This window comes from Penicillium verhagenii, assembly GCF_028828195.1.
Source record: "Penicillium verhagenii strain IBT 33310 chromosome Unknown utg000009l_segment0_segment0, whole genome shotgun sequence".
In the NCBI taxonomy this organism is placed as follows: domain Eukaryota; kingdom Fungi; phylum Ascomycota; class Eurotiomycetes; order Eurotiales; family Aspergillaceae; genus Penicillium; species Penicillium verhagenii.
In genome coordinates, this window is record NW_026643173.1 from 114,733 (window position 1) to 141,394 (window position 26,662).

The window sequence follows — 26,662 nt, forward strand, 5'->3', positions numbered from 1 at the left end:
GATTGTTCGCACTAGATTGGGTTAGCGGCGAAAAAAAGCTCTCGATTTTCGACTTCTCTTCCGCTCTCTAGAACGACCGCACCAACAACCCCATCCTGTCGAACCCTCAAGTCGTTTGTGGGCCCCGGTTGTTGCAATCATTATTTTGGTCAACGAGCGCCTAATTAGACCAGAATTTACAAAAACGACATGGCCGACTACCTTCTCTTCGAGAGCCCCATTGGCTACTCGCTGTTCAAAGTCGCCCACCAGGGTGATGCCGTTGGCAACCGCCTGAAGGAAGTTCAGGAGGGTGTCAATGATCTTGCCAAGTTCGGAAAGATGATTGACCTGGCCAGTTTCCTTCCTTTCGAGTACGTTTTGAGTCTAGCATCTTTGCCCGCAGAATTTATTCCTCAAGGAATTCTTCGCTAACCCATCACAGGAACAACAAGCAGGCTCTTGGTGAGATCAACGATGTCTCTGAGGGTGTCGCCTCCGAGACTCTGATTTCTTTCCTGGAATTGAACCTTCCCAAGCCCAGCAAGAAGAAGAAGGTTGTGCTGGGTCTTTGCGACAAGGGTCTTGCCGGAAGTATCAAGTCTGCCTTCGACTTCGTCGACTGCGAAACCGGTGACACTAGCGAGGTTGTGCAGGATCTTCTCCGTGGTATTCGTCAGCACTTCTCCAAGCTGCTGAAGGAGCTCCGCGAGGGTGACATGGACACTGCCCAGCTCGGTTTGGGTCACGCCTACTCTCGTGCTAAGGTCAAGTTCTCTGTTCAGCGTGACGACAACCACATCATCCAGGCCATTGCTATCCTTGATCAGCTTGACAAGGCCATCAACACTTTTGCCATGCGTGTTCGCGAGTGGTACTCGTGGCACTTCCCCGAGCTGGTTAAGATTGTATCTGACAACCAGCGCTACGCCGAGGTTGCCCTCTTCGTCCAGGACAAGAAGAACCTTAACGACGAGCGTCTGCACGACATCGCCGCTCTCGTGGAAGACGATAAGGATGTTGCTCAGAACATCATCGATGCCGCCAAGCACAGTATGGGTCAGGACATCTCTGAATCCGATATGGAGAACGTCACTAGCTTTGCCGGTCGCGTTGTCAGCCTTGCTAAGTACCGCAAGTCTCTTTACCAGTACTTGGTTAACAAGATGAGCGTCGTTGCCCCTAACCTTGCTGCCCTGATCGGAGAGGTTGTCGGTGCTCGCCTGATCTCCCACGCCGGTAGCTTGACCAACCTGTCCAAGTACCCTGCCTCTACTGTCCAGATTTTGGGTGCCGAGAAGGCTCTGTTCCGCGCTCTGAAGACCAAGGGTAACACCCCTAAGTATGGTCTGCTGTACCACTCTTCTTTCATCGGCCGCGCTGGCCCCAAGAACAAGGGCCGCATCTCGCGTTTCCTTGCTAACAAGTGCTCCATCGCTTCCCGTATTGACAACTTCTCCGATGAGCCCAACACCAAGTTTGGTGAGGCCTTGAAGCAGCAGGTTGAGGAGCGCCTGGAGTTCTACGCCACCGGTGCCGCCCCTACCAAGAACGAAGTTGCCATGGTATGTACCAACTCAGCCTCATCTTTTTCTTATGTTTATCTTTTCAAGGAAGTTCTTTTCTAACATTAATTTTTTTTTTTTTTTTACAGAAAAACGCCATGGATGCCGTTCTGGCTGGTATGGATGATGTCAATGGCAGCGATGATGAGATGAAGGATGTTTCCCCCAAGAAGGAGAAGAAGGAAAAGAAGGAGAAGAAGGACAAGAGCGACAAGAGTGACAAGAAGAAGAAGCGCAAGTCCGATGTTGGTGAGGGCGAGTCTGAGAAGAAGAAGAAGCGCAAGCACGATGCCGATGGTGAGCCTTCAAAGAAGAAGCAGAAGGCATAAAAGCGCTGTTTCTCTGGAATTGGGAGTCTTTGTCACGGCGTTCGGATTTTCTTTCTACTTTTTATATCTGTTCAATCTTGTTCACGACTCGATGGGCTCGGGCATCTGTAAATTATTCGATTTAGGCCATCATTGGCAAAATAAGATTTGCTCTTTCCTGTGTGTCTGTACACCTGAACTATCGAATTTGTATGGCTTTTAAGTACGAGTAAAGTGGTTCGTCCCCTTATCCATGAGTCAAATAGTAGATAAATATCAGTATCTAGGTAGATGGATATTGCGAGACTCAGAGCCATAGGAATTTCATACTTCTCCCAAACTTCTATGCCCTTTCTAGTGAAACCAATTGGGGAGGTTTTTTTTAAAAACAAAAGATAAGAAACGAAAAGAGAGAGAAAAAGGGGGGCTGGTGGAAGGTGGAAAAGAGTAAGCCTGAGTCGAACTCTGCAGAATATGCATTGGAAACCTTGGAAGATTCCAATTTGTACAGCGGCGATTGGGTCCCGCATTTCTGCAGCTTTAACACCTTTACGGCAGTCCAATGACCTACCCCTCACTCCATCCTCTCCGCACCCTTGAGTATGAGGATCGCTGCATGATGGGTTAACCCTTCTAGCCCTTGTTGCTTTAATGGGGTCATAGTTCTCTCATTTCATGAAGCAAGACCTGTATCCTTTCTTTTCCATTGTTCGTGATCCTCACGCATATCCGTCTTCAACCCCAACCTCATCCCCACGATGATGGCCACAAATCCTCCACTATACCAATCTCCCAAGCGCAAACGAGAACCTTCCGAGTCCGACTATTTCAGTCCTTCAGCATCCCCGACATCAAGCGGCTCTATCGCGAGTCTGCACGAAACTAGGTTGCGGGAAGAGGATGAGGTCGGACGCCACAGCCCTCGAGCCGCGGTGGCCGGTCGATTTAGAGACTTAGCAATTCAGGGTGAAGGACTCACAATCCTGCGACAGCCAAACAGAGACATCCAACCTGAGCCATATATGTTGCCAGAGCAGGAGAAAAGTGTTGTGGGAAAGTCCGATGTAACGCATGCGGTCTGGCAGCCCGACAATAAGCAGAGGGAGATCACCGAGGTGCCTGATCAACAGTTGGCATCTGAGTTGTCCACTACTACACATACAACTGACACTCCCACTACTCCATCTTTATCTCCCTCCAAAAGGAAATCCATCCACCCGCGCAAACAGCTCCAACCCAACTCTCCGTCAAAAAACCGGAAGCAAAGACGCTCGCCCCCTCCAGTTGATACTTCAAATGAAGATCCATTCACCTGGCACGACCATGAGATAACGGGACATGACCCAACGGATCCCACGGACGACGGCTATGGTATTAATGGGGTAGGCTTCAGGCCTACTGCGGCAACAGCGTGGGCACGATCTCAAAAACGACAGAAACAAGTCGCCGAGTGGAAAAACCGTGAAGCACGGGAAGCTCGCGAAAAAAGAAGAGAACGAAGACACGGGAATGGGAGTCTGGATAGAATTCATGGTATTCAACAAAGCTCCCTTCCGAAACGGGTCAAGTTTGATGTCGAAGCCGAAATATCTAGCAAAGATCTTTCCCCATCATAGTATATTACATATAGGCCTATAGTGCTAGGCGACGAGCTGGCGCGTGCAAGAGCAGCTGATGTTCTTTTGCTTAATTTTACCCCCCCATCTTTTTTTGGAGGGGTTGGGATATTGAGAACACTTAAGGCTATGATACACGGAGATGATATGATTGATGACATGATGCCCACACACCATCCTCCAAATGGGATCGGAATATACATTTTTGGGATTCAATATCCCACAGATACCGTGACTCCAGCTCATAGTACCATGTACCTGAGTAACGTTACCAGAACTTGTAGTTGGAAAGGTTTGTCCAACTCTTCTTTTGCCTTTCCTCTTCTGTCCGCAGGGCGGCTACCTCGATGGCCTTTTCCTTGTCCCGTTGTTTCTTGTCTTTCAACTCCTTCATTAACTCGACTGCTTGCTTCATTCCATGCATTTCTTCAATTCTTTGACGGCGACAGAGCTCATACGCTGCCAATGAGGTGACGGCAAATACTCCGACGGCCCAGTTTCCGGCAGACCATATGGAGCGCATACCTGGAAATAAGATGTTAGTCAATGTCCTAGCTCTTAGATGCATCGAACAAAAATAATTGATGAAAATGAATGTTGAGACGGACCTCCGAATACACCACGAATACCACCAATTCCAAAGCCAGCGCCAATGCCAGTTAATAACGACTCTCGTGCGCATGGTGCTTTGTAGAATGACGACATTTGGTCCACAGATACATCTCCAACGATTTCAGAGTATGAAACTTCTTTGGGATCCTTGCCGCGGGGCTTATAGGAGGCATTGGCGAGCATGTTGACCGGCTCTTCGGGATTGCCGAATGCATCCCATAGCTTTCCAACTTGCGACTGCGGGAACTCGTGTTTAGGCTTGGTGGGATCGGTATTTGGAATGCTGGCAGGGAGGTGGCTGCCAGCCTCCTGGGTGGATGTTGAATCTCGAGAATCGTCGGTCATGATGTTGTGATGGGTGGGTGAAGTGAACCTTTTGGACGGTACCTAGTAGACTCCAATTATCGCCATCATCAGAAAGGCCAATCAATGTCAAGATACAGCGGGGTATATATTATCCGATATACGATTGTATTTGGATAGTTATTCCGGCGTGTGGTGACTAAGCGTTTTTCCACGCGTAATTAGCTACAGTGAAGGGAACGCGTGCGCGTTGCGCGTTAAGGGAGCGGATTTACGATTAACGGGATTGGAGCAGCTCAACTAGGAATTACCTGCAGGAACCATCACTATCCCTCTACGCCCCCCTCTTAAGTTGCCTCTTTTTTTGTTGTCTTAAAATCGTCTATTTGTTTCAACCAATCTCGTTCAATCTCATTTAATGTTCATCTAACGCGACCCGCTGTGCGAAACGGATTCTCAGAAGCCCAGCTGGGCCCTCCAAACTTCGTCATGCCTTCACGAAAACCCAGCAAGTATGGGAACAACAAATACCGGTCTGGTGCAGCATCCTCAAATCCGCGTCGAGCCAAGACTGTCGAGTTTTCCTCCCTGCGATCCACCGAAGCGACTTCCCAAGATGAGAAATTCGAGGCCATTCGACAGGCGAACAGTATTGATGAAAGCCTCGGGTTCCCACGTTTCGAGTCTGGCGAATCTAGAGCCGGTTGGCTCATCAACATGCGCAGTACCACAATAGAAGATGCAAACGTACCAGGCGGCCGCGCTGGTGTCGATTACTATTTCCTCCAGGACGACGGAGGCAGCTTCAAAGCAACTGTCGAATATGATCCATACTTTCTGCTTGCGGTCAAAAGAGGCCATGAGATGGAAGTGGAAGAATGGTGTCGACGGAACTTCGAAGGGTTAATCAAAAATTTCAAGAGGTTGGACAAAGAGGACCTGAATCTCCCGAATCACCTTCTTGGACATCGGAGGACGTTTATCAGGTTGAACTTTGCCAACGTCAGCAATTTGCTTGAGGTTCGACGGACGCTTCTACCGCTGGCAGAGAAGAACAAGAAAAATGCGACCGAGATGGACGCATATGTCGAAATGACTAGGTTAGTTATGAACCGAAACCGTTGAAGATATTCCTAAAGCGACATTCTAATTGGGATTCTATCACAGTGCAAGCACCGGCTTTGACCTTTTTGATGACGAATTAGTTAATGAGCAACGATCTAATAGCAACATGCAAGCGAGTGATTTTATTGTGGATATTCGAGAGTATGATGTTCCATACCATGTCCGAGTATGCATCGACAAGGGTTTGTAATTTCCCTCTGCTACAGCATAATGTTGGAAATCGAGCTAAAATTGGATAGATATCCGAATTGGAAAGTGGTACAATGTCGAGTCAAGACAAGGCTTGATATCTTTGAAATGCTTGGAAGACCGACTTACACGTGCCGATCCTGTCGTTCTGGCTTTCGATATTGAGACCACAAAATTGCCTCTCAAATTCCCTGACGCCGTGATTGATCAGATCATGATGATCTCGTATATGATTGATGGCCAAGGGTTCCTTATCACAAACCGAGAGATCGTCTCCGCGGACATCAACGATTTCGAGTACACGCCCAGACCGGAGTACAGTGGACCTTTTGTTATCTTCAATGAGCCAGATGAGCGAGCTGTCTTGGAACGATTCTTCGAACACATCAAGATTGCTAAACCAACTGTCATTGCCACATACAACGGTGACTTCTTCGATTGGCCGTTTGTTGAAACAAGAGCGAGTGTCCAGGGAATCGACATGTACACGGAAATTGGCTTCAAAAAAAATAGCGAAGACGTTTATCAAGCTGATTACTGCGTACACATGGATTGTTTCGCATGGGTGAATCGTGACAGTTACCTTCCCCAAGGTAGTCGTGGTTTGAAAGCCGTGACCGTTGCGAAGCTTGGATACGACCCTGATGAGCTTGACCCCGAGTTGATGACTCCTTACGCCAGTGAACGGCCCCAAACCCTTGCCGAGTACTCTGTTTCCGATGCTGTTGCAACATATTATCTGTATATGAAATATGTGCATCCTTTCATTTTCTCCTTGTGTACCGTCATCCCGCTCAATCCAGACGACACCTTGCGGAAGGGAACAGGAACATTGTGCGAAATGCTTCTCATGGTCCAGGCGTATCAGCATGAAATTGTTCTTCCTAACAAACACAAGGACGCAGCGGAGGCATTTTACGACGGTCATCTTCTGGATTCAGAAACCTACGTCGGTGGTCACGTTGAAAGTATCGAAGCTGGTGTATTCCGCAGTGACATTCCAGTCACATTCACGGTTGATCCAACCGCTATTGATGAGCTCATCCGCGACCTTGATCATGCCCTCAAGTTCAGTATCGAGGTTGAAGAGAAGAAGTCTATGGATGATGTCACAAACTACGACGAGGTCAAGGCCCAGATTTTGGAACGCTTGCTTGATTTGAAGAACAACCCAAGCCGCAATGAAGTGCCTTTCATTTATCACTTGGATGTCGCCTCCATGTATCCCAATATCATGATTACCAATCGATTGCAACCCGATTCAATGATCGAAGAATCAAATTGTGCCGCGTGCGATTTCAACAGGCCCGGTAAGACCTGCGATAGGCGAATGCCCTGGGCCTGGCGTGGTGAATTTTTGCCTGCCAAGCGGGATGAATACAACATGATTCGACGGGCCACTGCAAATGAACGTTTTCCCGGGCGGCATCCAAAAGGTCCCACAAGGGCATTTGGTGAACTCAGCATCGAGGAGCAGGCTGGCGTGATCAGAAAGCGACTCCAGGACTACAGCAAGAAAATCTATCACAAGATTCATGACAGTAAAACTATGGTTCGAGAAGCGATCATTTGTCAAAGAGAGAATCCCTTCTATGTTGACACTGTACGAAGCTTCCGTGACCGTCGATATGACTTCAAAGGAAAGCAGAAGGTCTGGAAAAACAAAGCAGACTCTTTGCAGTCATCCGGTGCATCTGCTGCTGAAATTGACGAGGCCAAGAAAATGATTGTCCTGTTTGATTCACTTCAACTCGCACACAAAGTCATTCTCAACAGTTTCTACGGTTATGTCATGCGAAAAGGTTCTCGCTGGTATTCCCTGGAGATGGCAGGTGTCACCTGTCTCACGGGTGCCCATATCATTCAGATGGCGCGAGAGCTTGTTGAGCGTATCGGCCGACCCTTGGAGCTGGACACTGACGGAATTTGGTGTATGCTTCCGGGTACATTTCCTGAAAACTTCACATTCACGCTGAAGAACGGGAAAAAGCTAGGAATCTCGTACCCATGTGTCATGCTCAATCATCTTGTCCATGCAAAGTACACTAATCACCAATATCAGTCCCTGACAGATCCGTCGAGCTTCAAATATGAGACCTACAGCGAGAACTCAATTTTCTTCGAGGTTGATGGTCCATACCGAGCCATGATTTTGCCGACGTCGAAAGAGGAAGATAAAAATTTGAAGAAGCGATACGCTGTGTTCAACCACGATGGATCATTGGCTGAGCTGAAAGGTTTTGAAGTCAAGCGAAGAGGAGAACTGAAGTTGATCAAGATCTTCCAGACGCAAATCTTCAAATTCTTCTTGGAAGGCACCAATCTTGCTGAAACGTATGCTGCTGTTGCCCGAGTTGCTGATCGGTGGTTGGATGTTCTCTATGAGCACGGAGCCACCCTAGCCGATGAGGAACTCATTGACCTCATTTCAGAAAACCGAAGTATGTCAAAGACATTGGAGGAATATGGTAGCCAGAAGTCTTCGCCAATCACCACTGCGAAACGTTTGGCAGAGTTCCTGGGTGAGCAAATGGTCAAAGATAAGGGCTTGAACTGCAAATATATTATATCTTCAAGGCCGAGAAACACTCCTGTCACTGAAAGAGCTATCCCCGTGGCCATATTTTCTGCCGAGGAGAATGTCAAGCGATACTTCCTGCGAAAATGGCTCAAAGAAGACCCTGCCGACATGGACCCTCGCAATCTTATCGATTGGGACTATTATCTTGAACGGTTGGGATCAGTCGTGCAGAAGTTGATTACGATACCGGCTGCCCTGCAGAAACTTCGAAATCCTGTGCCTCGGGTTGCGCATCCTGACTGGTTACAGCGACGTATCAATCAGAAAGATGACAAATTCAAGCAGAAGAAAATGACTGATCTGTTCACAAAATCGGACAAGTTGCCTCTTTCATCGATTTCTACCAACATCCTTGAACACCGTGTTCAACATGTTGGGGACTTGGACGAAGCACTGGCAAATTCTTCTCAGAAAGTCCAGTCACCCGAGGCGAAGGTATCACAGAAGAGAAAGCATCCGGAAGGGCTTTCCAAAACAGCACTGGATCCTTTCGCCAGTCTCCCTGCCACCATGCCATCGCTCACGGACGACTACCAGGGTTTCCTTCGCTACCAAAAGCAGAAATGGAAGATTCAAAAGCAGGCACGAGTTCGCCGCCGCCAATTGTTTGGTGACCGAACAACAGTATCGTCGGACTCCTTGGGCGGTTTCTTCCGCAATCAAGCCCAAATGCTCTATATCAGCACCTGGCAGGTCTTGCAGTTGTGCGAAACAGGCCGCCCGGGAATTGTTCGTGCCTTTGTGCTGATCGATCAAAAGGTTCATTCACTGAATGTCAAGGTCCCGCGGCAGTTCTTTGTCAACCTGAAGCGGGAGACTTTACCAGACATTGAAGTGCCTGACTGTGAGGTCGAAAAGGTCAATCATACTTTGCCCAACGGACACCCTTCTGTTCACCTCTTCAAGGTGTCGCTGTCTGAGGATACGTTCCTCCAGGAAGCAGAGAAGATGGATGCCCTGTTCCAACATTCTAGTGTTGAAGGTGTTTACGAACGGAATATTTCACCAAGTACCCGGGCAGTCCTCAAACTTGGAAGTCACTGTACTTTCGATGAAGAGCAGCGTGGTGTTTTGGGCGAAGGTTTAGAGAAGGGATTTGACCTTGCAACATTGCTCCATACTACATCAGACCAACCCTACCTCATGGATTCTCCTTTGGCGTACCATTACCTCTACCACGTTGCGTCCGGAGATAGACAGGTTTTCGCTATCTTCTCAACGGCGAACAATGAGGCGCATATTGTCATCCTTAACCGGACAAGGGATGTTCAAGGTTTACCAAACGTCGACAAGATTTACTCTGAACTGCTTTCTCGGAAATTGCAAGATGGCTCTAGTGATGAGTCGCAAAATGCATTCCAGTACCAAGACAAGATCCACTTTAAAACCACACATGTGATGACCCGAAGAAAGGCTCATCTGGAGGTTGGTGATTTGATAAGAAAGCTTCGAAATGACGAGAGCCATCCAGCGGTTCTAGTCATCCAGTCTCAGCAGAAAGACCGTTTGTGTCACGACATTCCTATCTTGAAAGAATACCCTACTCTTTCCGTGAAACCCGAAGTGACGGATATGGATCTGCCTCCACTTGGCTGGCAATCGTTCATTGCTAGGCGCCTTGTGACTCATTATTTGCATCTCTCCGCTTGGATCCATCACCTGACTCTACTGGCTCGATATGGTGATGTCCCTCTTTGCAACCTAGAGAATGACGACCCTCGATACCTCATTGATATATCATATGCTAGACGTCTCCAGCAGAACAATGTTGTTCTGTGGTGGTCAATGGCCCCACGGCCAGATCATGCCGGGTTTGAAAAAGATGATGTCACGGGTCCACTGGAGGTAGTCAACATGCCGTCTGTGAATGTGCCGAATGCTTATGGGACAGTATGCATTGAGCTGGACGTCCGCAACCTTGCCATAAACACCATTCTCACGTCTTCGATCATCAGCGAGATGGATGGCAATGATACACTTTTAGCGTCCGGTAAGGGCGAGGATACGGGCGTGCTATACTCTGAGAAAGCATTTGCATCTGCTGGTGCGCATGTTTTGCGGGATATGGTCAAGCATTGGTGGACAGAAGCCTGTTCTGGAAATGGCATGGCGGACATCATGGTATCACACTTGATCCGATGGGTTGAGAGTCCAATTTCATACCTCTATGATCGATCCCTTCACAACTATATCCGGATGCTCTCACGCAAGTCATTCCAGAGACTGATGGCTGAGTTCCGACGAGTTGGCTCCAACGTTGTTTTTGCCAGCTCTACGCGACTTCTACTTCAGACCACGAAGACCGAGGTGGGCAATGCCTACGCATACAGCCAATATGTCTTAAAATCGATTCGGGCGAACCCTTCGTTCCATTTCGTTGATCTTGAGATTAGGGAGTATTGGGATTACCTCCTGTGGTATGATGAGTACAACTATGGTGGCAAGGGCTGTCGTGAAGTGGTTGAAGCCGAAAATCAAAACCTCGAGACTGTCATGCATTGGCAACTTAATCGATTCCTGCCGGCACCCATGCAAACCATCTTCCACGATTGGGTTGTTGAGTATATCGATCTTATGCATTCCTTGAAGCGCCCTGATCTCCAGGACGGCAATATGTCTTCTACGCCTCGATTGACGCAAATTCCCATTGGCCAGCCCAGCGACAAGGAGAGTGAGGAGATCACCGCTATCCTCGCAGAACGATTCTCGAAGCCTTTGAAGAAGCAAATCACGGGCCTGATCCGTCGCCAGCGTGATGAGATGCTACACCCTGAGCTAGCATCTGATTATGCCTTCCCGGTTCTCCCGGGTGTCGATCCAACCAATGACAAGCGTAATCCATCCCTGGAGCTGGTTAAGCTGCTCATGCAGGTTTTAAGCCTGTCGAAGATTACCACTCTCGAGTCACGACTGTTGCGCCGCGAGCTACTAGCACTCTTTGAGGTGCGCGAATTTAGCCAAGAAGGCCGGTTTGAGAACCCCAGTACCAACTTGAAACTGACAGAGCTGAGCTGTAACGCCTGCTGCCTCATCCGTGACCTGGATTTATGCCGGGACGAAGACGTGTTGCCAGACCCAGGTACCGACAACAAAACGCCTAAGACATGGCGCTGTCCCTTCTGCCAAAAGGAGTATGACCGGCTTGCACAAGAGGAACTTCTCATTGGTCAGGTGCAGGGTCTTGTGGTAGCATGGCAAACCCAGGATCTGAAGTGTTCCAAATGCAAGACCCTCAAGATCAGCGAGTTTATGGAACATTGCTCTTGCAGTGGTACCTGGGCCCCAACCGTTGATCTCAAAGAGACTCGAAAGAAACTGGAAGTCTTGCAAAGCGTTGCCAAGTTCCACAGTCTGCAGTTATTGGAGAATGTGGTCAATGATGTTTTGTCACGGGTCTAAGGATACGATTCTCTTAATAATCCCCCCCCCCCCCCTTTTTTTTTTTTCTCTGCTTCTTTAATGGCTCTTGCTTTGTTAACTTTGTTATTACTTTTGTTCTTTTGGGGGATTCGTGTTATGGAGTTTTAGAGGTGTTTTCTGCATGTGCATTGCATCGGTGTTGGGAGCACACAAATGTAAATAGTGAAAAGCCGTTGATCACGTTGGCCCATTCACACCCTTTTAATTTATTCGAACTTTCCCATTCTTCTCCATCTCCTAACATTCGCAATCTCCCACTCTATCATCCACTTAACAATAACATCGATCCGTCGGAGCTGGGGATCACTTTCGACTACCATCCCCGACCGCAGTGGGGTAAATTATCAGGAAGCCCAGTGAGTGTCTATCTTGGCGGGGCTTGACCCGCGCGCCTGCGGTCAACTCCCGTAGTAGCACCAAATGGTGCATGAGGCTGACTGCTCCCATAATCATAGCCTAAGGCACATACGGAAAGAAAGAAAACACCCCTCTGTTTCTTCGTCAACCTGAACGCATCCCTCCGAGTCCTCGTCTTGGGTCTGATCCGATCGAACTAATTATTCCTCCCTCCCCGCATACCAAGACCCTCCCTCCGTCCCGATGGCACAACCCCCGAAACCGCAGGTTCAGCCATGTCGCTATAAGACTGGCAAGACACTCGGCGCTGGCTCATACTCGGTTGTCAAAGAATGCGTCCATATCGACACCGGTCGCTACTATGCTGCGAAAGTAATCAACAAGCGCCTGATGGCCGGGCGCGAGCACATGGTACGATAGAGCACACCCACGACGATGGATCGGCATATTTTTACGGGCACTGGGCAGTTATTCTGATGAGACCTGGGAATAGGTTCGCAATGAAATCGCCGTGTTGAAGAAAGTATCCATGGGCCACCAGAACATCCTCACGCTGGTGGACTACTTTGAAACCATGAACAACTGTGCGTTGCTATCTTCGGCACTGCGCCCAGCAAATATGTGGCTGCCTAGTGGGACATGGAACTATTATATACTGATCATCGGTTCTATCTAGTGTACTTGGTCACTGATCTCGCCTTGGGCGGAGAGCTCTTTGACCGCATCTGCCGGAAAGGCAGTTATTACGAGACTGACGCCGCAAGCCTAATCCGCGCTGTCCTGTCGGCGGTGGCCTACTTGCATGATCATGGAATCGTACACAGAGATCTTAAGCCGGAGAATTTACTTTTCCGCACCCCGGAAGATAATGCGGATCTACTTCTCGCCGATTTTGGCTTGTCCAGGATTATGGACGAGGAGCAATTCCATGTGTTGACAACCACGTGTGGAACGCCAGGATATATGGCGCCGGAAATCTTCAAGAAGAGTGGACATGGCAAGCCAGTGTAAGTGGCAGTACGAATTAACGTGACGGGTGATATATGTACCAACCTTGAAGCTCTCTAGCGATATTTGGGCCATCGGTGTAATCACCTACTTCCTTCTATGCGGCTACACTCCCTTCGACCGAGACTCCAACCTAGAGGAAATGCAGGCCATTCTTGCAGCAGACTATGCTTTTACCCCTCTGGAATATTGGCGGGGCGTCTCCCAAGAAGCCCGCAACTTCATTAACCGCTGCCTAACCATCGACCCTAAGAATCGCATGACAGCCCACGAGGCCCTGCAACACACTTGGATCAACCCACCATACGATGACTCGCGGACTGGCTCTGGCGAAGACTTGCTGCCAACGGTGAAGAAAAATTTCAATGCACGCCGCACGCTACACCGGGCCATCGATACTGTGCGTGCAATTAATAAGCTACGCGAAGGTGGTGGTTTCATGATGGATGGTATGATGAGTATTGATCCGAAGCCCGAGCGTGTGAACGGAGCAGAGATCGTTGACGAGGGGCATGCTGCGCCTGCCCCGAGTGATAAAGGCAACCCTATGCAGATTGATAGTAGGGGGAATGCACGTGGGCAGTCGGAGATACAGATTCGGGAACAGGAACGGAGACTTAAAGAGACCATGGCTGGATTATGGAATCGAAATGTGCCTGGTAAATAAGCCGGAACCTCCGGACCCATGAGCAACCACCTGGGCAACATCCATGCATGTGAATGTAAGGTTCAAATGTGTTGAGACTGGAAATATCTATCCATTTGTTTCCGTTTCACATATACATATGTCTGGATCTATTCCCGAGGTCTACTCAGGAACGTTATAATGTTGAGTTCACTGGTATTCAAAGTATATCCGGTCTAAATGGATCCAATAATTGATGAACGAAAGCGAGAAATTAAACCTTGGAAGCATCCATGTGTACATAGTAGGCACACATACATACCCAATTATGCCAGTGTGTTCAACATTGAACCACTTGCGGCTCTTCTACCTTGTGCAAGAGGTACCGCTGACACATGCATGAAATATCCATATCACAGATCCTGATGATCCTGCAAGATTGTAAAAATCCGGAGCAACCCATAATCCACAGCCATGGCCCATGCAGACAAGTGGTACCTCACGGGTGTCTCAACCACAGCAAGGTATACATGTGCAATCAAGTCAAGCCCAGAAGATCACGGCCATCGTCTAAAGAGAAGACCCAGCTTCTCCATTCCTGCCACTCCTTGTAGGATGCGCTCGCCTTGTGTCCTTGATACCTGATTGTTTTGAAATCAGAAACTTGATCCCAGGGGCTCAAAGATCCAATATCTCCACTCCCAACTCGCAGCAGTCGGCGGGCCATACTGCCACTTCCACCGTCCCAGCCAGCTTTGCGCATCAGGCTCTCGACCGTCTCCTCTTTTGACCAGCCTTGTTCAACAGCGACATCGGGCAAATAAGTGGCTCCATAGCGTCTGCCACGGTTGACGAACGAGATTCGCAGCCCATGTGTGCCTAGATTCCAATCCAAGGGGTTGGTGCAGGGCTCGAATGAGCCCAGGAGGGTCAGTGAGCATGATAAAGCGGGAAGAAGAGATTTGGTTATTGGAGAGAATCGAGTATCATCAAACGCCCTATGATCCGAAGGATGTAAGTTTCTTTCTTCTTCATTCTTTTTTTCTTTTCTTTTTCAATCAGCTTGAATCAAACTTGGGACGACCTACGATGTTGTAGCGTAGGATTTCAAGCCCGCCTCAAGATCCTGCGCTTCAAAGGTGCCTATGCATCCGCGCAGTGACTTACTTCCACTACGGGACAGTGTGTTCCACGTTACGAATAACGGGTATTTCTGATCAGACTTGGACTGCAACCCCAGGTTCCCAGGCTGGGCGCTCGGAGTTGTCGCGGCGGTCGAGTTAGAGAGAAGCGAGTTGGACGAGGCACTGGACGCACTCGATGGAGTGGACGAGTCAGAGGATGCCTGACTCTGCAGGCGGCTGACAGCGGGGGGTTTTAAACCCTTGGGCTGGTTACTTGGCTGAGACTCGTCATTTACAGACAGTGGCGGACCTGTTTCTTCGTCTTCTTCTTCCGCATCCGAGTCTAACCCCTGGACTCGGGATCCGAGGCTTGAAAGCTTTTTGGTTTGTTCGTGCTGTTCCCAGAGGGCTTCTACGGTTGTGAGACTGACAAGGTCGCGGTTTTCGAAGGCAGAAGAGAGGCTTTCGAAGCAATAGTAGCACTGGGATACGTTCGCCATCTCGATATGTAGTAGGTGAAGGGGAACTTTTTTTCTCTCTTTTCTTGTTGGTGTTATGATATCTCCTTCTGGATCTTATTGAAGCCAGGAAAACCGTAGAGCGACCGTGTAGTCTATGAAGTAACCTGGACTCGAGTACTCCGCAGATGAGATGATAAGAAAGAGGGGCTTCCTTATCGGTGGAGCCAAAGACAAAGCCTGGAACAGTTGAAACTTGGAAGTTCCAGCGCTGGAGTCAAGATGGCTTGGTGAAACGGCCAACAGTCACCAAAGTGACAAAATCAAGAACGAATGACAAAGAGAACTTGATTTCCAAAGTTGACAGATCCGATAACAATGTTTGAAATGTTTGATATGATTGGATCGTTCCAAGATTCCATTTGAGCACGTGCGGTATTACGTGACCGAACTCGGTACCATATATACGATAATACACCACTTGTTCGTAGCACTTGAGTAGTAGTACAGATTACATCTTGGGTATAGGGAAAGCTAATCTATGATCATTCCATACTAGTAACCTTGGAACTATAGTTCCTTTTGTATAAATGTAAACATGATGTCCTTGTAAATGGTTTTCAACATCTTGGTTTGTATCAACATGTGGATGAAGGTTCTTACTAGTATGTACCTACTGCCCTCGTGGGAGATCAATTGATTCAAATGTATTCAATGTTATATTCAAGACCTCTTGTATGCCGGTATATCCACATTCCATTATCTATTCATTGATTCATTCTCATAACTACTAGTAGGTAATTATTCGCGCGAAATTCTAATCTATGCCTTGACCAGCAGGTTCTTACCCGTCATCTCGGCGGGTTGCTCGACGCCCATGGCAGCAAGCACGGTGGGCGCGACGTCACCCAAAACACCGCCCTCCTTTTCGAGGCTCCAGCCAGCTGGGGCATTGGCCATGACGAAGGGAACCTTGTTAAGGGTGTGGGAGGTCTTGGGAGTACCCTTCTCGTTAAGCATCTCCTCGGCATTACTGTAGATAAATTGTCAGTTTTGAGCGAAGACTGAATTTGTGATATGATAAAAAAAGAAAATTTTTTAGAAAAAACTTACCCGTGATCAGCAGTAATAAAGAGGATGTAGTTGTTCTTCTTGCAAGCCTCGTAGATCTCACCAATGGCCTTGTCGGTGGCAGCAACGGCTTGAATGGCAGCTTCGTACACACCAGTGTGGCCGACCATGTCAGGCGGGGCGAAGTTGTTCATAACGAGGTCAAACTTGTTCTCACCAATGCGCTCCGCCATCTTGGTACCGACAGCGGCGGCGCTCATCTTGGGATCAAGATCATAAGTGGCCACCTTGGGCGAGGGAATCATGTCACGAACTTCACCGGGGAACTGCTTCTCAACACCACCGTTGAAAAAGAAAGTAACGTGTGCATACTTCTCAGTCTCGGCGATGTGGCACTGCTGAAGGTTCTTCTTGCCCATCCACTCGGATAGAACATTGCCCATGTGCTGAGGGGGGAAAGCAACGGGGAAAGTGTAATCGGTCTTGTACTGGGTCATGGTGGTGAGAGAAATGTTCTTGGGGTAGGGAAAATCGGGACGTGGGGAGCGGTCGAAGTCACCCAGCAACTGGGTAATCTCACGGACACGATCCGAGCGGTAGTTGAAGAAGAAGACAGTGTCATCATCTAGAAGGTGGAGTCAGTCGAGTTGTCAATCTCAAATCTCTTTGGTTTTTGTAACGAACCCTGGATACGGCGTTCCTTGCCGCCAACAATGATGGGCTTCAGGAACTCATCGTTCTCGCTCTTCTCATAACGTTCCTTGATGGTCTGAAGAGGGTCCTCGCTGTCTTCGCCTTCGCCGGTGACCAGACCCTTCAGGCCGACCTCGACACGCTCCCAGCGCTTGTCGCGGTCCATAATGTAGTAACGGCCAACGACGGTGGCAATGGTACCGACGCCAAGCTCCTTTGTCTTGGCCAGGAGCTGCTCCAGGTAAATGGTAGCGCTCTTGGGGTCGGTATCACGACCATCAGCAAAGAAGTGGATGTAAACCTGAGGAATCTGGAATTCTTTGGCGACCTCAAGCAGAGCGAACAAGTGAGTGATGTTGGAGTGGACACCACCGTCCGAAACCAGACCGCAGAGGTGCAAACGACCATTGCCCTCCTTGGCACGAGTGAAGGCCTTGACAACACTGTCCACCTTGTTCAACTCGCCATTCTTCAGGGTCTGGTCAATACGAACACTGTCCTGCCAGACAACACGACCGGCACCAATGTTCAAGTGGCCGACCTCACTGTTGCCCATTAGGCCTTCAGGTAAGCCGACTGCGAGGGAGGAGGCCTCGAGCTCGGTGAAACCCTGGGCGGTCTTGGAATTGGCCTCAGCGAAGCCGGACATAAACGGAGTGTCGGCAGCGGCGATGGCATCGCTATTGGGGAGCGACTTGGGGTTAGAGACACCCCAGCCATCAATAACAACTAAGATGAAGCAACAAAGGCTCGCGTTAGTGTGAAATCGTTCTGAGGACCTGGGTGGCAGGGCCAATCACATACTTAAAGCGACTTTCTGGTCGGCCATGGTGGGGGAAGTTTATATTGTCCCGTAATCACCTATCAAACATGGTGTCAATTCGTTGGCATCAAAGATTGCATCCACCTTGTAATTGAATGACAGGATGTGACATACCTTTATTCTTTTTTTTCTTTCTAAATAGTGAGAAGGGGAAAAAAGAAGAAGGAGAGAATCCGGGGGCTCAAGAACAAGAAAGAAGGGAAATGGAGGGGCATTTCCCGGTGACACGCTTTCGTCACCGACCCGGGGTTCCGACTCTTTCCTACTCCGTAACTCATTAAAAAACCACTTACCCCAGTCTCGGCTTAAGTTGGGGGTTTTTTTTCCCATTCTCGTCCGTTTCAGTCTTATCCGGCTTTCCGATCTTGCCCTGCATTTTCAATCCACAATGGCCTCTAGATCCCCGACAGCAGCTACTCCGCTGCCGAAGTCCTCCGTCGCGCCGGAGAGTCCCTCCAAACACGCGACCGAACAGCCTCAACCCGTGCCTTTCCCATCACCACAGACCTTTGAGATCATTCCACCTCTCCACGGCATTCTGCTTCGCTTGCTATCTCAAAAGAGCTCCCCCGGTGGAAATGCTGGTGTCTCTGGAGAAGCTCCGGGTGTCCTAGGAGCTTCTGAAGCACATCAACAAGACCAAGTCCCTTCCAATGGCAACGCAGGTGCAACATCCCAAGCAGTTCCGGATGTTCCTACCCTGAATCATAATGCCCACCCACCGCTCGATGTGAAAGATCTCCCAACTCAAACCAGTTCTGTGAGAATTCGAATCCAAAAGGCTCGGGTGGTGGTGGAGGCACTTCCAGATATCCACCGATCTGTGGAAGAGCAACAAAGAGAGATTACAGAGCTTGAGGACCGTGTGGCACGTCTCCGATCCGTCATCACAGATTTTGGGAGCCGTGCAGCAAAAACATAGAGATGTCAATGTTGCTATCCCGAGGGTTTTGCCTTTCTTTTCGTTTCGTTTCTTTTCTTTTCTTTTTCTGAGTCATTGGGGGAAAACCGGCAGCTACGGGCTTGCAGCAAGGTTTGAGCCGAGCTGACCGCTGTATATTATTTTGGGGGGGGGGTTTTTTTGTCATATTTCCGGTGTTTATGGAAGAGGAATACCCAATTGGTTGTTTGATTTTGTTTTAATTGTTTTCTTAACATGTTGATTCTTAGATCGTCTTTTTTTTTTTTAAAGAGGAAACAGCAGAATTTGTGTGGCTTGACCCGATCATTGCGGGGAAAGCAAGGCAAAAATGAATGAGCTTCAATACCAGTAGAGGTGAAACCCGTAGAAAGATCCCCATAGTTCCACCACCAGATATACAAGTCTATTTTTACAAATGAACGAATTCAATTACTTCGTAATATCAATAACATCAAGTCATCTCGTAATATCTCCAGAGCTTTTTCCCTTAGTAAAGTCAAAAAAAACATCCAACCCGATCCGGCCAAACTCTCCGATATCGTCGGTGAATCCTTGCCTGAGGCCCGTCGATCCCTCCGCCCCTCTACCCCACCAGCTTTTTTTTCTTCCCAGCTTTTTTACCTTTCCTTTCCTCTTCCCTTTCCTCCATCCTTCTATTTTTTCTTTCATTCTTCTCTTGATTCTCCTTTTTCTTCATCACATCACAATGTCTTACGCTTTGTCTGATGCCCACCGGGCTGTAAGTGCCTCAAGACCTCATAGTGGGATTCAATCGACGAAAATCAGTGACTCATGACTTCATAGCAAATGCACGATGGTCTCAAGGAGAGTGACCCTGAAATCGCCGCCATCATGGTACGTCCAATTCAATTCAGGTTATTGGTTGCTATAAAACCAACGCCTTGCTATCTTCATTCGCATCGTTCCGGAATTATAGCTAATTGAACATGTTCTATAGGAGCGGGAGATTCAGCGTCAGCGTGAGTCGGTCGTTCTGATCGCCTCTGAGAACTTCACTTCCCACGCTGTCTTCGAGGCCCTGGGTACCCCCATGTCCAACAAGTACTCCGAGGGTTACCCTGGTGCCCGTTACTACGGCGGTAACCAGCACATCGATGCCATTGAGATCACTTGCCAGAACCGTGCTCTCAAGGCCTTCAACCTCGACCCCGCCAAGTGGGGTGTCAACGTTCAGTGCCTGTCTGGCTCCCCTGCCAACCTGCAAGTCTACCAGGCTCTGATGCGCCCCCATGACCGTCTCATGGGTCTTGATCTCCCCCACGGTGGTCACTTGTCTCACGGTTACCAGACTCCCGCTCGCAAGTGAGTTTTTATTATCATTATCATTATATTCGCATTGAGAATGAATTTCTAAACATATATCTGCCAGGATCTCTGCTGTCTCCACCTACTTCGAGACTTTCCCCTACCGTGTCGACTTGGAGACCGGTATCATTGACTACGACACCCTGGAGAAGAACGCCGAGATGTACCGCCCCAAGTGCTTGGTTGCCGGTACCTCTGCCTACTGCCGTCTGATCGACTACAAGCGCATGCGCCAGATCGCTGACAAGGTCGGTGCCTACCTCATTGTTGACATGGCCCACATTTCCGGTCTGATCGCTGCCGGTGTCATTCCCTCTCCCTTCGAGTACGCCGACGTTGTCACCACCACCACCCACAAGTCTCTGCGTGGTCCTCGTGGTGCCATGATCTTCTTCCGCCGCGGTGTCCGCAGCACCGACAAGACCGGAAAGGATGTTCTGTACGACCTGGAGAACCCCATCAACTTCTCCGTCTTCCCCGGTCACCAGGGTGGCCCCCACAACCACACCATCACCGCTCTGGCCGTTGCCCTGAAGCAGGTTGATACCCCTGAGTTCAAGCAGTACCAGACCCAGGTCATCAAGAACGCCAAGGCTCTTGAGGAGGAGTTCAAGGTTCTCGGTCACAAGCTCGTCTCCGACGGCACTGACAGCCACATGGTCCTCCTGGACCTGCGCGCCAAGAGCCTGGACGGTGCCCGTGTTGAGGCTGTCCTTGAGCAGATCAACATTGCCTGCAACAAGAACTCCATCCCCGGTGACAAGTCTGCCCTGACCCCCTGCGGTATCCGTATTGGTGCCCCTGCCATGTCCACTCGTGGTATGAGTGAGCAGGACTTCAAGCGCATCGCTCGCTACATCGACACCACCATCACCCTCTGCAAGAAGATCCAGGGTGACCTTCCCAAGGAGGCCAACAAGCTCAAGGACTTCAAGGCCAAGGTTGCCTCTGACACCGTCCCTGAGATCCTGGAGCTCCGCAAGGAGATCGCCGCCTGGGCCAGCACTTACCCCCTGCCCATCTAAATTGGCTTCCAACAATGCCAGTAGGAAGGAGGTGGTTTTTTATAAGATATGAAAGTTACGAAGAAGAGATGAATCTCTTGAGATCTCGCGCGTTCAACATCAACTATGAAAGCGTTGGGAGATCGAAATACCACACGGTGCGTTTTATGGGGTTTATATACAGGTCTGCTTTTTCAACCTTAGGGACATCTGGGTAATTTCTACTTGTTTTTCTATTATTATTTTTCAATTATTTTTTCTTTTTCTTTATTATTCTCAAGCATGTGAAACGAACCACTACATATCCTCCTCGCTTCTTCAACTGCGAGGAGACCTGATCTTTTCAGGGAACCAAAAGTTCAACATCTGGCGTGTGGGCTTTTTTTTTGGCTGTTGCCGTACATCACGTCACTATTCAGCTATTCTCGGAATTTCAACACAGCCACTTTATGGTTGGACTCTTATCTTTCATTGTCAGTAACCTGAGACTCGTAATTGTGTGCAAAGTAATCTGTGCAGTACTAAGAAGTACGTACTAAATACTCTTAAGCATGTAGACAATAGTACTAACACACTAGTGCTTTACTGTCCACTACTTTATTGTATCTCTACTACTTCTTACACTCAATGATTGATTCCTTTTCTCTTATCTCTACCTGGGGTCTTGAGGTAATCCATAGTTATCAAGAACCTACATTCAAGCAATGACCAGCTCGGCCGACTGCGGCCGAACTTGAATGCCGATCTCCAGGGCTATCACTACATACACTTTACTACATAAATATCGAACTTCCCCTTGGCCACACCGCATAATGAAACATTGAAACATCAACTTCTACCAGTTACCAGTAGTAGGTATACTAGAAACAAAGAAAGATCTACCAAGTCCTCAATTTGAAAAATTTGCCTTTCATCTCTGAGAGAATATCAAAATGCGATTCAATCACATCCTCATCCCATTCGCTGCTTCTCTAGCTAGAGCACTAGCAGCTACGCAAATGCCGCTAGCTGATCCCAGCTTAAGCATCAATGGAGTATCGTTCGAAGTCCGAGCTCATTGGATGCGTCTCGCAAACCAGGTATTTAATGAATTAAGCGGTTCACCCTGCCCCTTTGCGGCCTTTGGGACAGTGATCGTGAACCACACGGACTCGAATACGGGCGAGCTTATCTGTATGGGGGTCAATCAGAACGGAAAAACTGGAAACCCCTCATTACACGGTTAGATTTCCTTTCTTTACACCTGTTTAATGTCCATGGAAACCTGGCTTACCACCAGTATAGGCGAAATCGCAGCAATTGGCAATTGCACAAGCATTCTAACTGACCCCCATGGCAAATTCCGTCTTACTGCTACTGAAGCGCAGGCGGCATTTGCCGATCTATCTATATATACGAACGCCGAGAGTTGCCCAATGGTAAGTCAGATTAAACATTTGAAGCCTATACCCCTACTAAATCTTCATCACAATTAATCGCTGATCATCGATTCCATTTATGCTCAGTGCGCTTCTGCCATTCGGTGGGCTGGATTTCGCGAGTATATCTATGGAACGTCGATTGCAAAGCTCATCGAGAAAGGCTGGGGACAGATACGCATTGCCTCTGTGGATGTTTTTGAAGCCTCTTTCGATCTTCCGTATTCGTCACGATTGATTGGTGGTGTTCTTACCAATGAGACGGATCCTTATTTCTTTTGGCAGTACGATCGGACATATCCTTGTCCCCAGGGGTGCATACGAAGCAAGAGTGGAAATAGTTGTGAAGTGAGCTCCAAGTAAACATAGTAAGATTAGACCGCGAACTAGGAAATTTCCTTGATACCCTAGGTAGGTCAATACAACCTCCAGGCACCTGGGGCTTGGAACCTACCCAAAGAACATTTTGAATATGCACATGATGTGTACATACCTGGTAGTATGAAGGGTATCATCTACAAATGTGCATATAAACCTCCGGGGAGCACTGCTTTTTCTGGTTCGTGACAAAATTGCATTGGGTATAATTCTTTTTTCTCAAGGTCTCGCCAACTTCGTACATCATCGAGGATACACTTGGGTGAGCATGTCCTCCAGGTGTCTTGATGACACAGATAGGAGAACATTCCGGTCCTTGGCAAGTTTGAGATGAGACAAGCAGCACATAGGCCGGAGGCGTATGACAAACGCGTTGGCTGCCGCACAAATCCAGTCGATGGTATCTAGTAGGTCGTTTTACCTCTTAGAGTTGCACATGTATCCTTCCCAGATGATCCTCTTATAGCCGGTCGAATTTATGCGGAGGCAGTAGCAGCCTGCTGCTGTTGAACTTGGGCTTGGAATTGCACAATCTAATCATAGAATGTCAGTGTGTAGTCATAAAAAAAAAAAGACACTCCCGGGGGGATATTCCAGTTATTTACCTCGGTGCGCTTCTTCTCAGCCTCATCTTGCTTTGCTTCAATTTCTTTCTCGATTCGCTTGCTGTGTTGCATAAATCAGTGAACGGTCATCACCAAGAAGATATTGGGAGCACACTAACATTTCCTTCTCAATGAATTCCAATCGGCCATTGACAGACATAACAGCCTCTGTCTTGTCCTGCTTTAGCAAGACCGGTCCGACCATCTTAAAGATGTTGGATTCATCATCTAGCTGAGCAAATTCGCTCTGCACACCCTGGTTTTCTTGCTGTTGCGACTCGAGCTTCTGGCGGGCATCGACAAGACCTTCGAGCTCTAATCAAACGTATAAACAATTAACTATCATCATTCGTTGTACATTAAAAGAGATCTGAGGTCCAAAATTACCGGTCTGCATCTGCTGGAACTCGTCCGAGAGAGCCTGGAGCTGTTTCTGGGCGTCCATGACGAAGGCTGGCGGGGAGGTGGGAGAAGGGAAAACCGATCATCGTCCGCCCGCCCGTCAACACAACCTCCTCTTCCCCCTCCAAACTCCAACTCCAATCCTCCTCCCTCCCCAACACTCAAGCTCGTGCATCACTCCCCGCACCCGTTCATTTATTCCATTCCTCTACCATTCGCTTACTCTCCTCCTGGTTCGGTTCTCGACTCTCGTTTCAAAAGCCGCTGCCTAGAACGAACGGAAACACCCTTCCTTCCCCTCTCTCCATCTCCCCGCTTTATCGCTCCGCAGTTGACTTGCAACACCCCCGAACCCGTAACAAGCACGTCAGGACAAAGGATCCGCCAGAATGAGTAACACGGATTTCCTGGGGCGGGCGATTGACACGGTTAAGAAGGCGATCGAGAACGACAATGAGGGCGAGTACGAACAGGCTTATCAGCAATACTACGCCGCATTGGAGTTGTTCATGCTGGCTTTGAAATGGGAGAAAAACCCACGATCCAAAGAGATGATTCGTGCCAAGACAGGCGAGTATATGGATCGCGCAGAGAAGCTAAAGAATCATTTGGCTTCCGGTGAGGGTAAACAAAAACCTAGCGCAGTGGGCGCGAATGGAAAGGTTGCGCAAGGAAGCGGAAAAGGGTAAGATTTGACATTTTTTCTTGGTATCTTTTTTTTTGGCTAAGATAAGCATCATACGGGTGCTACCAGGGACTTAATACTGACGAATATCGCCTCGATAGGAAAGAAGACGATGACAATGGGGAAGATGCTGATGCGAAAAAACTTCGATCGGCCTTGCAAGGTGCTATCTTGTCGGATAAGCCAAACATCAAGTGGGAGGATGTTGCTGGTCTAGAAAACGCGAAGGAGGCCTTGAAGGAGGCGGTTATTCTTCCTATCAAGTTCCCGCACTTGTTTACTGGCAAGCGACAGCCGTGGAAGGGAATCTTGCTATACGGTCCTCCTGGTACCGGTAAATCATATCTGGCTAAGGCTGTCGCAACGGAAGCGAACAGTACATTCTTCAGTGTCAGCAGTAGTGACTTGGTGTCAAAGTGGATGGGAGAGAGTGAAAGGTGAGCGCCCAATTCACCCTCACGCATTTGGTAGACCTGCAGAATATCAGACTGACCGAACTCTAGACTCGTCAAGCAATTGTTCAATATGGCCCGTGAAAACAAACCCGCAATTATCTTCATTGACGAAGTCGACGCACTATGTGGACCACGTGGCGAAGGTGAATCTGAGGCGTCCCGACGTATCAAAACCGAGCTTCTTGTGCAGATGGATGGTGTCGGAAAGGATTCAAAGGGTGTTTTGATCTTGGGCGCCACCAACATTCCCTGGCAACTGGATGCCGCTATTCGGCGACGATTCCAACGCCGAGTCCATATCAGCTTGCCCGATCTCAATGCACGAATGAAGATGTTCATGCTGGCCGTGGGCTCCACACCTTGTCAATTGACTCAAGCTGACTACCGTTCATTGGCTGAGATGAGTGAAGGCTACTCTGGTAGCGACATCAGTATTGCTGTGCAGGATGCCCTGATGCAGCCAATTCGCAAGATCCAAACAGCAACACATTATAAAAAGGTCAGTCAACTTACCACATATTCTTGAGAGAAGACAATACTAACTTACTCGCGCTTTAGGTCACCGTTGATGGAGTTGAGAAATTCACTCCCTGTTCGCCAGGCGATGCTGGTGCAGCGGAAATGACTTGGCTTAGCATAGAAGCAGAGCAACTCCTGGAGCCTCCACTTGTTCTGAAGGATTTCATCAAAGCAGTCAAGAACTCCCGCCCTACAGTCAGCTATGAAGACCTTACACGGAATTCAGAGTGGACGAAGGAGTTCGGCAGTGAGGGCGCATGATCAATTCTCTAAATTGTGCATCGCCTCTGAAGCCCCTCGCTTGATCCCGATCTTATAACCTCAAGTTCTTCCGGGCAATTCTGGGTCCGCCATTCCGAATACCTCATTTCACATTCTGTCTGTCTCATACCTTCCGGTGTTGGGCTTGCTTTGAAGAATAATGGTGTTTTAGTAAATGGCAGCGCTGCCTTTCATGTTCGTTTTCTCTTGTTTTTTTTTTTATCCATTTACGTCGAGTACTTTAGGCAATGGCGAGGCGTTGATTGGGCAAATATCCATGTGTTTTTATTCTGAAGGATCTTCTGTCCAAGGGGCTCGCAAAAGAAGCTGTGATCCATATAAATACTACAGTACCTCGATTCTAGACCCTGGGACCCGATCACCGGAGTAGATGGCGAACGTGCTCTTCGAACCTTTCAAATGTTGGGTTGAATATCCGCAGGGCTTAATTTGTGAGCCGTTGCCTTGCATGTGACAAGGAAAGTTCTCACAACCTAGGAAGAACCTAGTACATACTACAGATATATACTATGTGCTACCTAAAAGGATCTGGATGTCTAAAACTGCAGCAGCTACCTACTACTAGATAGTACTAGCAAGACGTACTAGTAGATACATTAGTAACTGGTAGTCAACTAGTAGTGCGCCAAGGGGGTTCAGGGTCTTTTCTTCCAATCTTCCAAGGTTCTAACATTCAAATGTTTCAATGTTACGTACATTCCTAACTTTCAATGTTGGAACCTTGGAAACGAGTGCCAATTAAAGGCTCAGTTGCTGCTAACCGTGAAAAAAACTACACAAAACAGTACAGAAAATAAACATATAACCGT

The 26,662-nt window shown here is 48.5% G+C and overlaps 12 protein-coding genes across 12 annotated transcripts; 8 read left to right on the top strand and 4 right to left on the bottom strand.

Annotated features, from left to right (window-relative positions):
* Positions 1 to 189: 189 nt before the first annotated feature.
* Positions 190 to 1,873, top strand: sik1 (snoRNP complex protein NOP56; the record flags this gene model as incomplete). Its single annotated transcript, XM_057168500.1, has 3 exons — positions 190 to 353; positions 425 to 1,544; positions 1,634 to 1,873. The coding sequence occupies 3 exons, from the start codon at positions 190 to 192 to the stop codon at positions 1,871 to 1,873; spliced, it is 1,524 nt and encodes a 507-aa protein (XP_057017206.1).
* Positions 1,874 to 2,610: 737 nt separating this feature from the next.
* On the top strand, positions 2,611 to 3,468 carry N7466_009112 (uncharacterized protein; the record flags this gene model as incomplete). The annotated part of the gene is made up of 1 exon (XM_057168501.1): positions 2,611 to 3,468. The coding sequence occupies one exon, from the start codon at positions 2,611 to 2,613 to the stop codon at positions 3,466 to 3,468; it is 858 nt and encodes a 285-aa protein (XP_057017207.1).
* Positions 3,469 to 3,736: 268 nt separating this feature from the next.
* N7466_009113 (COX20 family protein) lies at positions 3,737 to 4,425 on the bottom strand (the record flags this gene model as incomplete). The annotated part of the gene is made up of 2 exons (XM_057168502.1): positions 3,737 to 3,993; positions 4,077 to 4,425. 2 exons carry the CDS (start codon positions 4,423 to 4,425, stop codon positions 3,737 to 3,739), a joined length of 606 nt encoding a protein of 201 aa, XP_057017208.1.
* A 447-nt stretch (positions 4,426 to 4,872) lies between these two features.
* N7466_009114 (DNA polymerase epsilon catalytic subunit POL2) lies at positions 4,873 to 11,677 on the top strand (the record flags this gene model as incomplete). Its single annotated transcript, XM_057168503.1, has 3 exons — positions 4,873 to 5,483; positions 5,551 to 5,690; positions 5,748 to 11,677. 3 exons carry the CDS (start codon positions 4,873 to 4,875, stop codon positions 11,675 to 11,677), a joined length of 6,681 nt encoding a protein of 2,226 aa, XP_057017209.1.
* Positions 11,678 to 12,298: 621 nt separating this feature from the next.
* On the top strand, positions 12,299 to 13,730 carry N7466_009115 (serine/threonine-protein kinase; the record flags this gene model as incomplete). Its single annotated transcript, XM_057168504.1, has 4 exons — positions 12,299 to 12,466; positions 12,549 to 12,639; positions 12,732 to 13,062; positions 13,124 to 13,730. 4 exons carry the CDS (start codon positions 12,299 to 12,301, stop codon positions 13,728 to 13,730), a joined length of 1,197 nt encoding a protein of 398 aa, XP_057017210.1.
* A 496-nt stretch (positions 13,731 to 14,226) lies between these two features.
* Positions 14,227 to 15,312, bottom strand: N7466_009116 (AMMECR1 domain-containing protein; the record flags this gene model as incomplete). Its single annotated transcript, XM_057168505.1, has 2 exons — positions 14,227 to 14,686; positions 14,777 to 15,312. The coding sequence occupies 2 exons, from the start codon at positions 15,310 to 15,312 to the stop codon at positions 14,227 to 14,229; spliced, it is 996 nt and encodes a 331-aa protein (XP_057017211.1).
* Positions 15,313 to 16,092: 780 nt separating this feature from the next.
* N7466_009117 (phosphoglycerate mutase, 2,3-bisphosphoglycerate-independent) lies at positions 16,093 to 17,863 on the bottom strand (the record flags this gene model as incomplete). The annotated part of the gene is made up of 4 exons (XM_057168506.1): positions 16,093 to 16,303; positions 16,384 to 16,966; positions 17,026 to 17,763; positions 17,839 to 17,863. The coding sequence occupies 4 exons, from the start codon at positions 17,861 to 17,863 to the stop codon at positions 16,093 to 16,095; spliced, it is 1,557 nt and encodes a 518-aa protein (XP_057017212.1).
* Positions 17,864 to 18,245: 382 nt separating this feature from the next.
* Positions 18,246 to 18,779, top strand: N7466_009118 (mediator of RNA polymerase II transcription subunit 9; the record flags this gene model as incomplete). Its single annotated transcript, XM_057168507.1, has 1 exon — positions 18,246 to 18,779. The coding sequence occupies one exon, from the start codon at positions 18,246 to 18,248 to the stop codon at positions 18,777 to 18,779; it is 534 nt and encodes a 177-aa protein (XP_057017213.1).
* Positions 18,780 to 19,485: 706 nt separating this feature from the next.
* On the top strand, positions 19,486 to 21,130 carry N7466_009119 (glycine hydroxymethyltransferase SHM2; the record flags this gene model as incomplete). The annotated part of the gene is made up of 4 exons (XM_057168508.1): positions 19,486 to 19,518; positions 19,584 to 19,634; positions 19,738 to 20,102; positions 20,170 to 21,130. 4 exons carry the CDS (start codon positions 19,486 to 19,488, stop codon positions 21,128 to 21,130), a joined length of 1,410 nt encoding a protein of 469 aa, XP_057017214.1.
* A 911-nt stretch (positions 21,131 to 22,041) lies between these two features.
* Positions 22,042 to 22,890, top strand: N7466_009120 (nucleoside deaminase; the record flags this gene model as incomplete). Its single annotated transcript, XM_057168509.1, has 3 exons — positions 22,042 to 22,330; positions 22,394 to 22,527; positions 22,615 to 22,890. The coding sequence occupies 3 exons, from the start codon at positions 22,042 to 22,044 to the stop codon at positions 22,888 to 22,890; spliced, it is 699 nt and encodes a 232-aa protein (XP_057017215.1).
* A 491-nt stretch (positions 22,891 to 23,381) lies between these two features.
* Positions 23,382 to 23,955, bottom strand: N7466_009121 (tubulin-binding prefolding complex subunit YKE2; the record flags this gene model as incomplete). Its single annotated transcript, XM_057168510.1, has 4 exons — positions 23,382 to 23,438; positions 23,511 to 23,571; positions 23,630 to 23,825; positions 23,898 to 23,955. The coding sequence occupies 4 exons, from the start codon at positions 23,953 to 23,955 to the stop codon at positions 23,382 to 23,384; spliced, it is 372 nt and encodes a 123-aa protein (XP_057017216.1).
* Positions 23,956 to 24,301: 346 nt separating this feature from the next.
* On the top strand, positions 24,302 to 25,832 carry N7466_009122 (AAA family ATPase VPS4; the record flags this gene model as incomplete). Its single annotated transcript, XM_057168511.1, has 4 exons — positions 24,302 to 24,597; positions 24,699 to 25,034; positions 25,101 to 25,551; positions 25,611 to 25,832. The coding sequence occupies 4 exons, from the start codon at positions 24,302 to 24,304 to the stop codon at positions 25,830 to 25,832; spliced, it is 1,305 nt and encodes a 434-aa protein (XP_057017217.1).
* Positions 25,833 to 26,662: the final 830 nt, after the last annotated feature.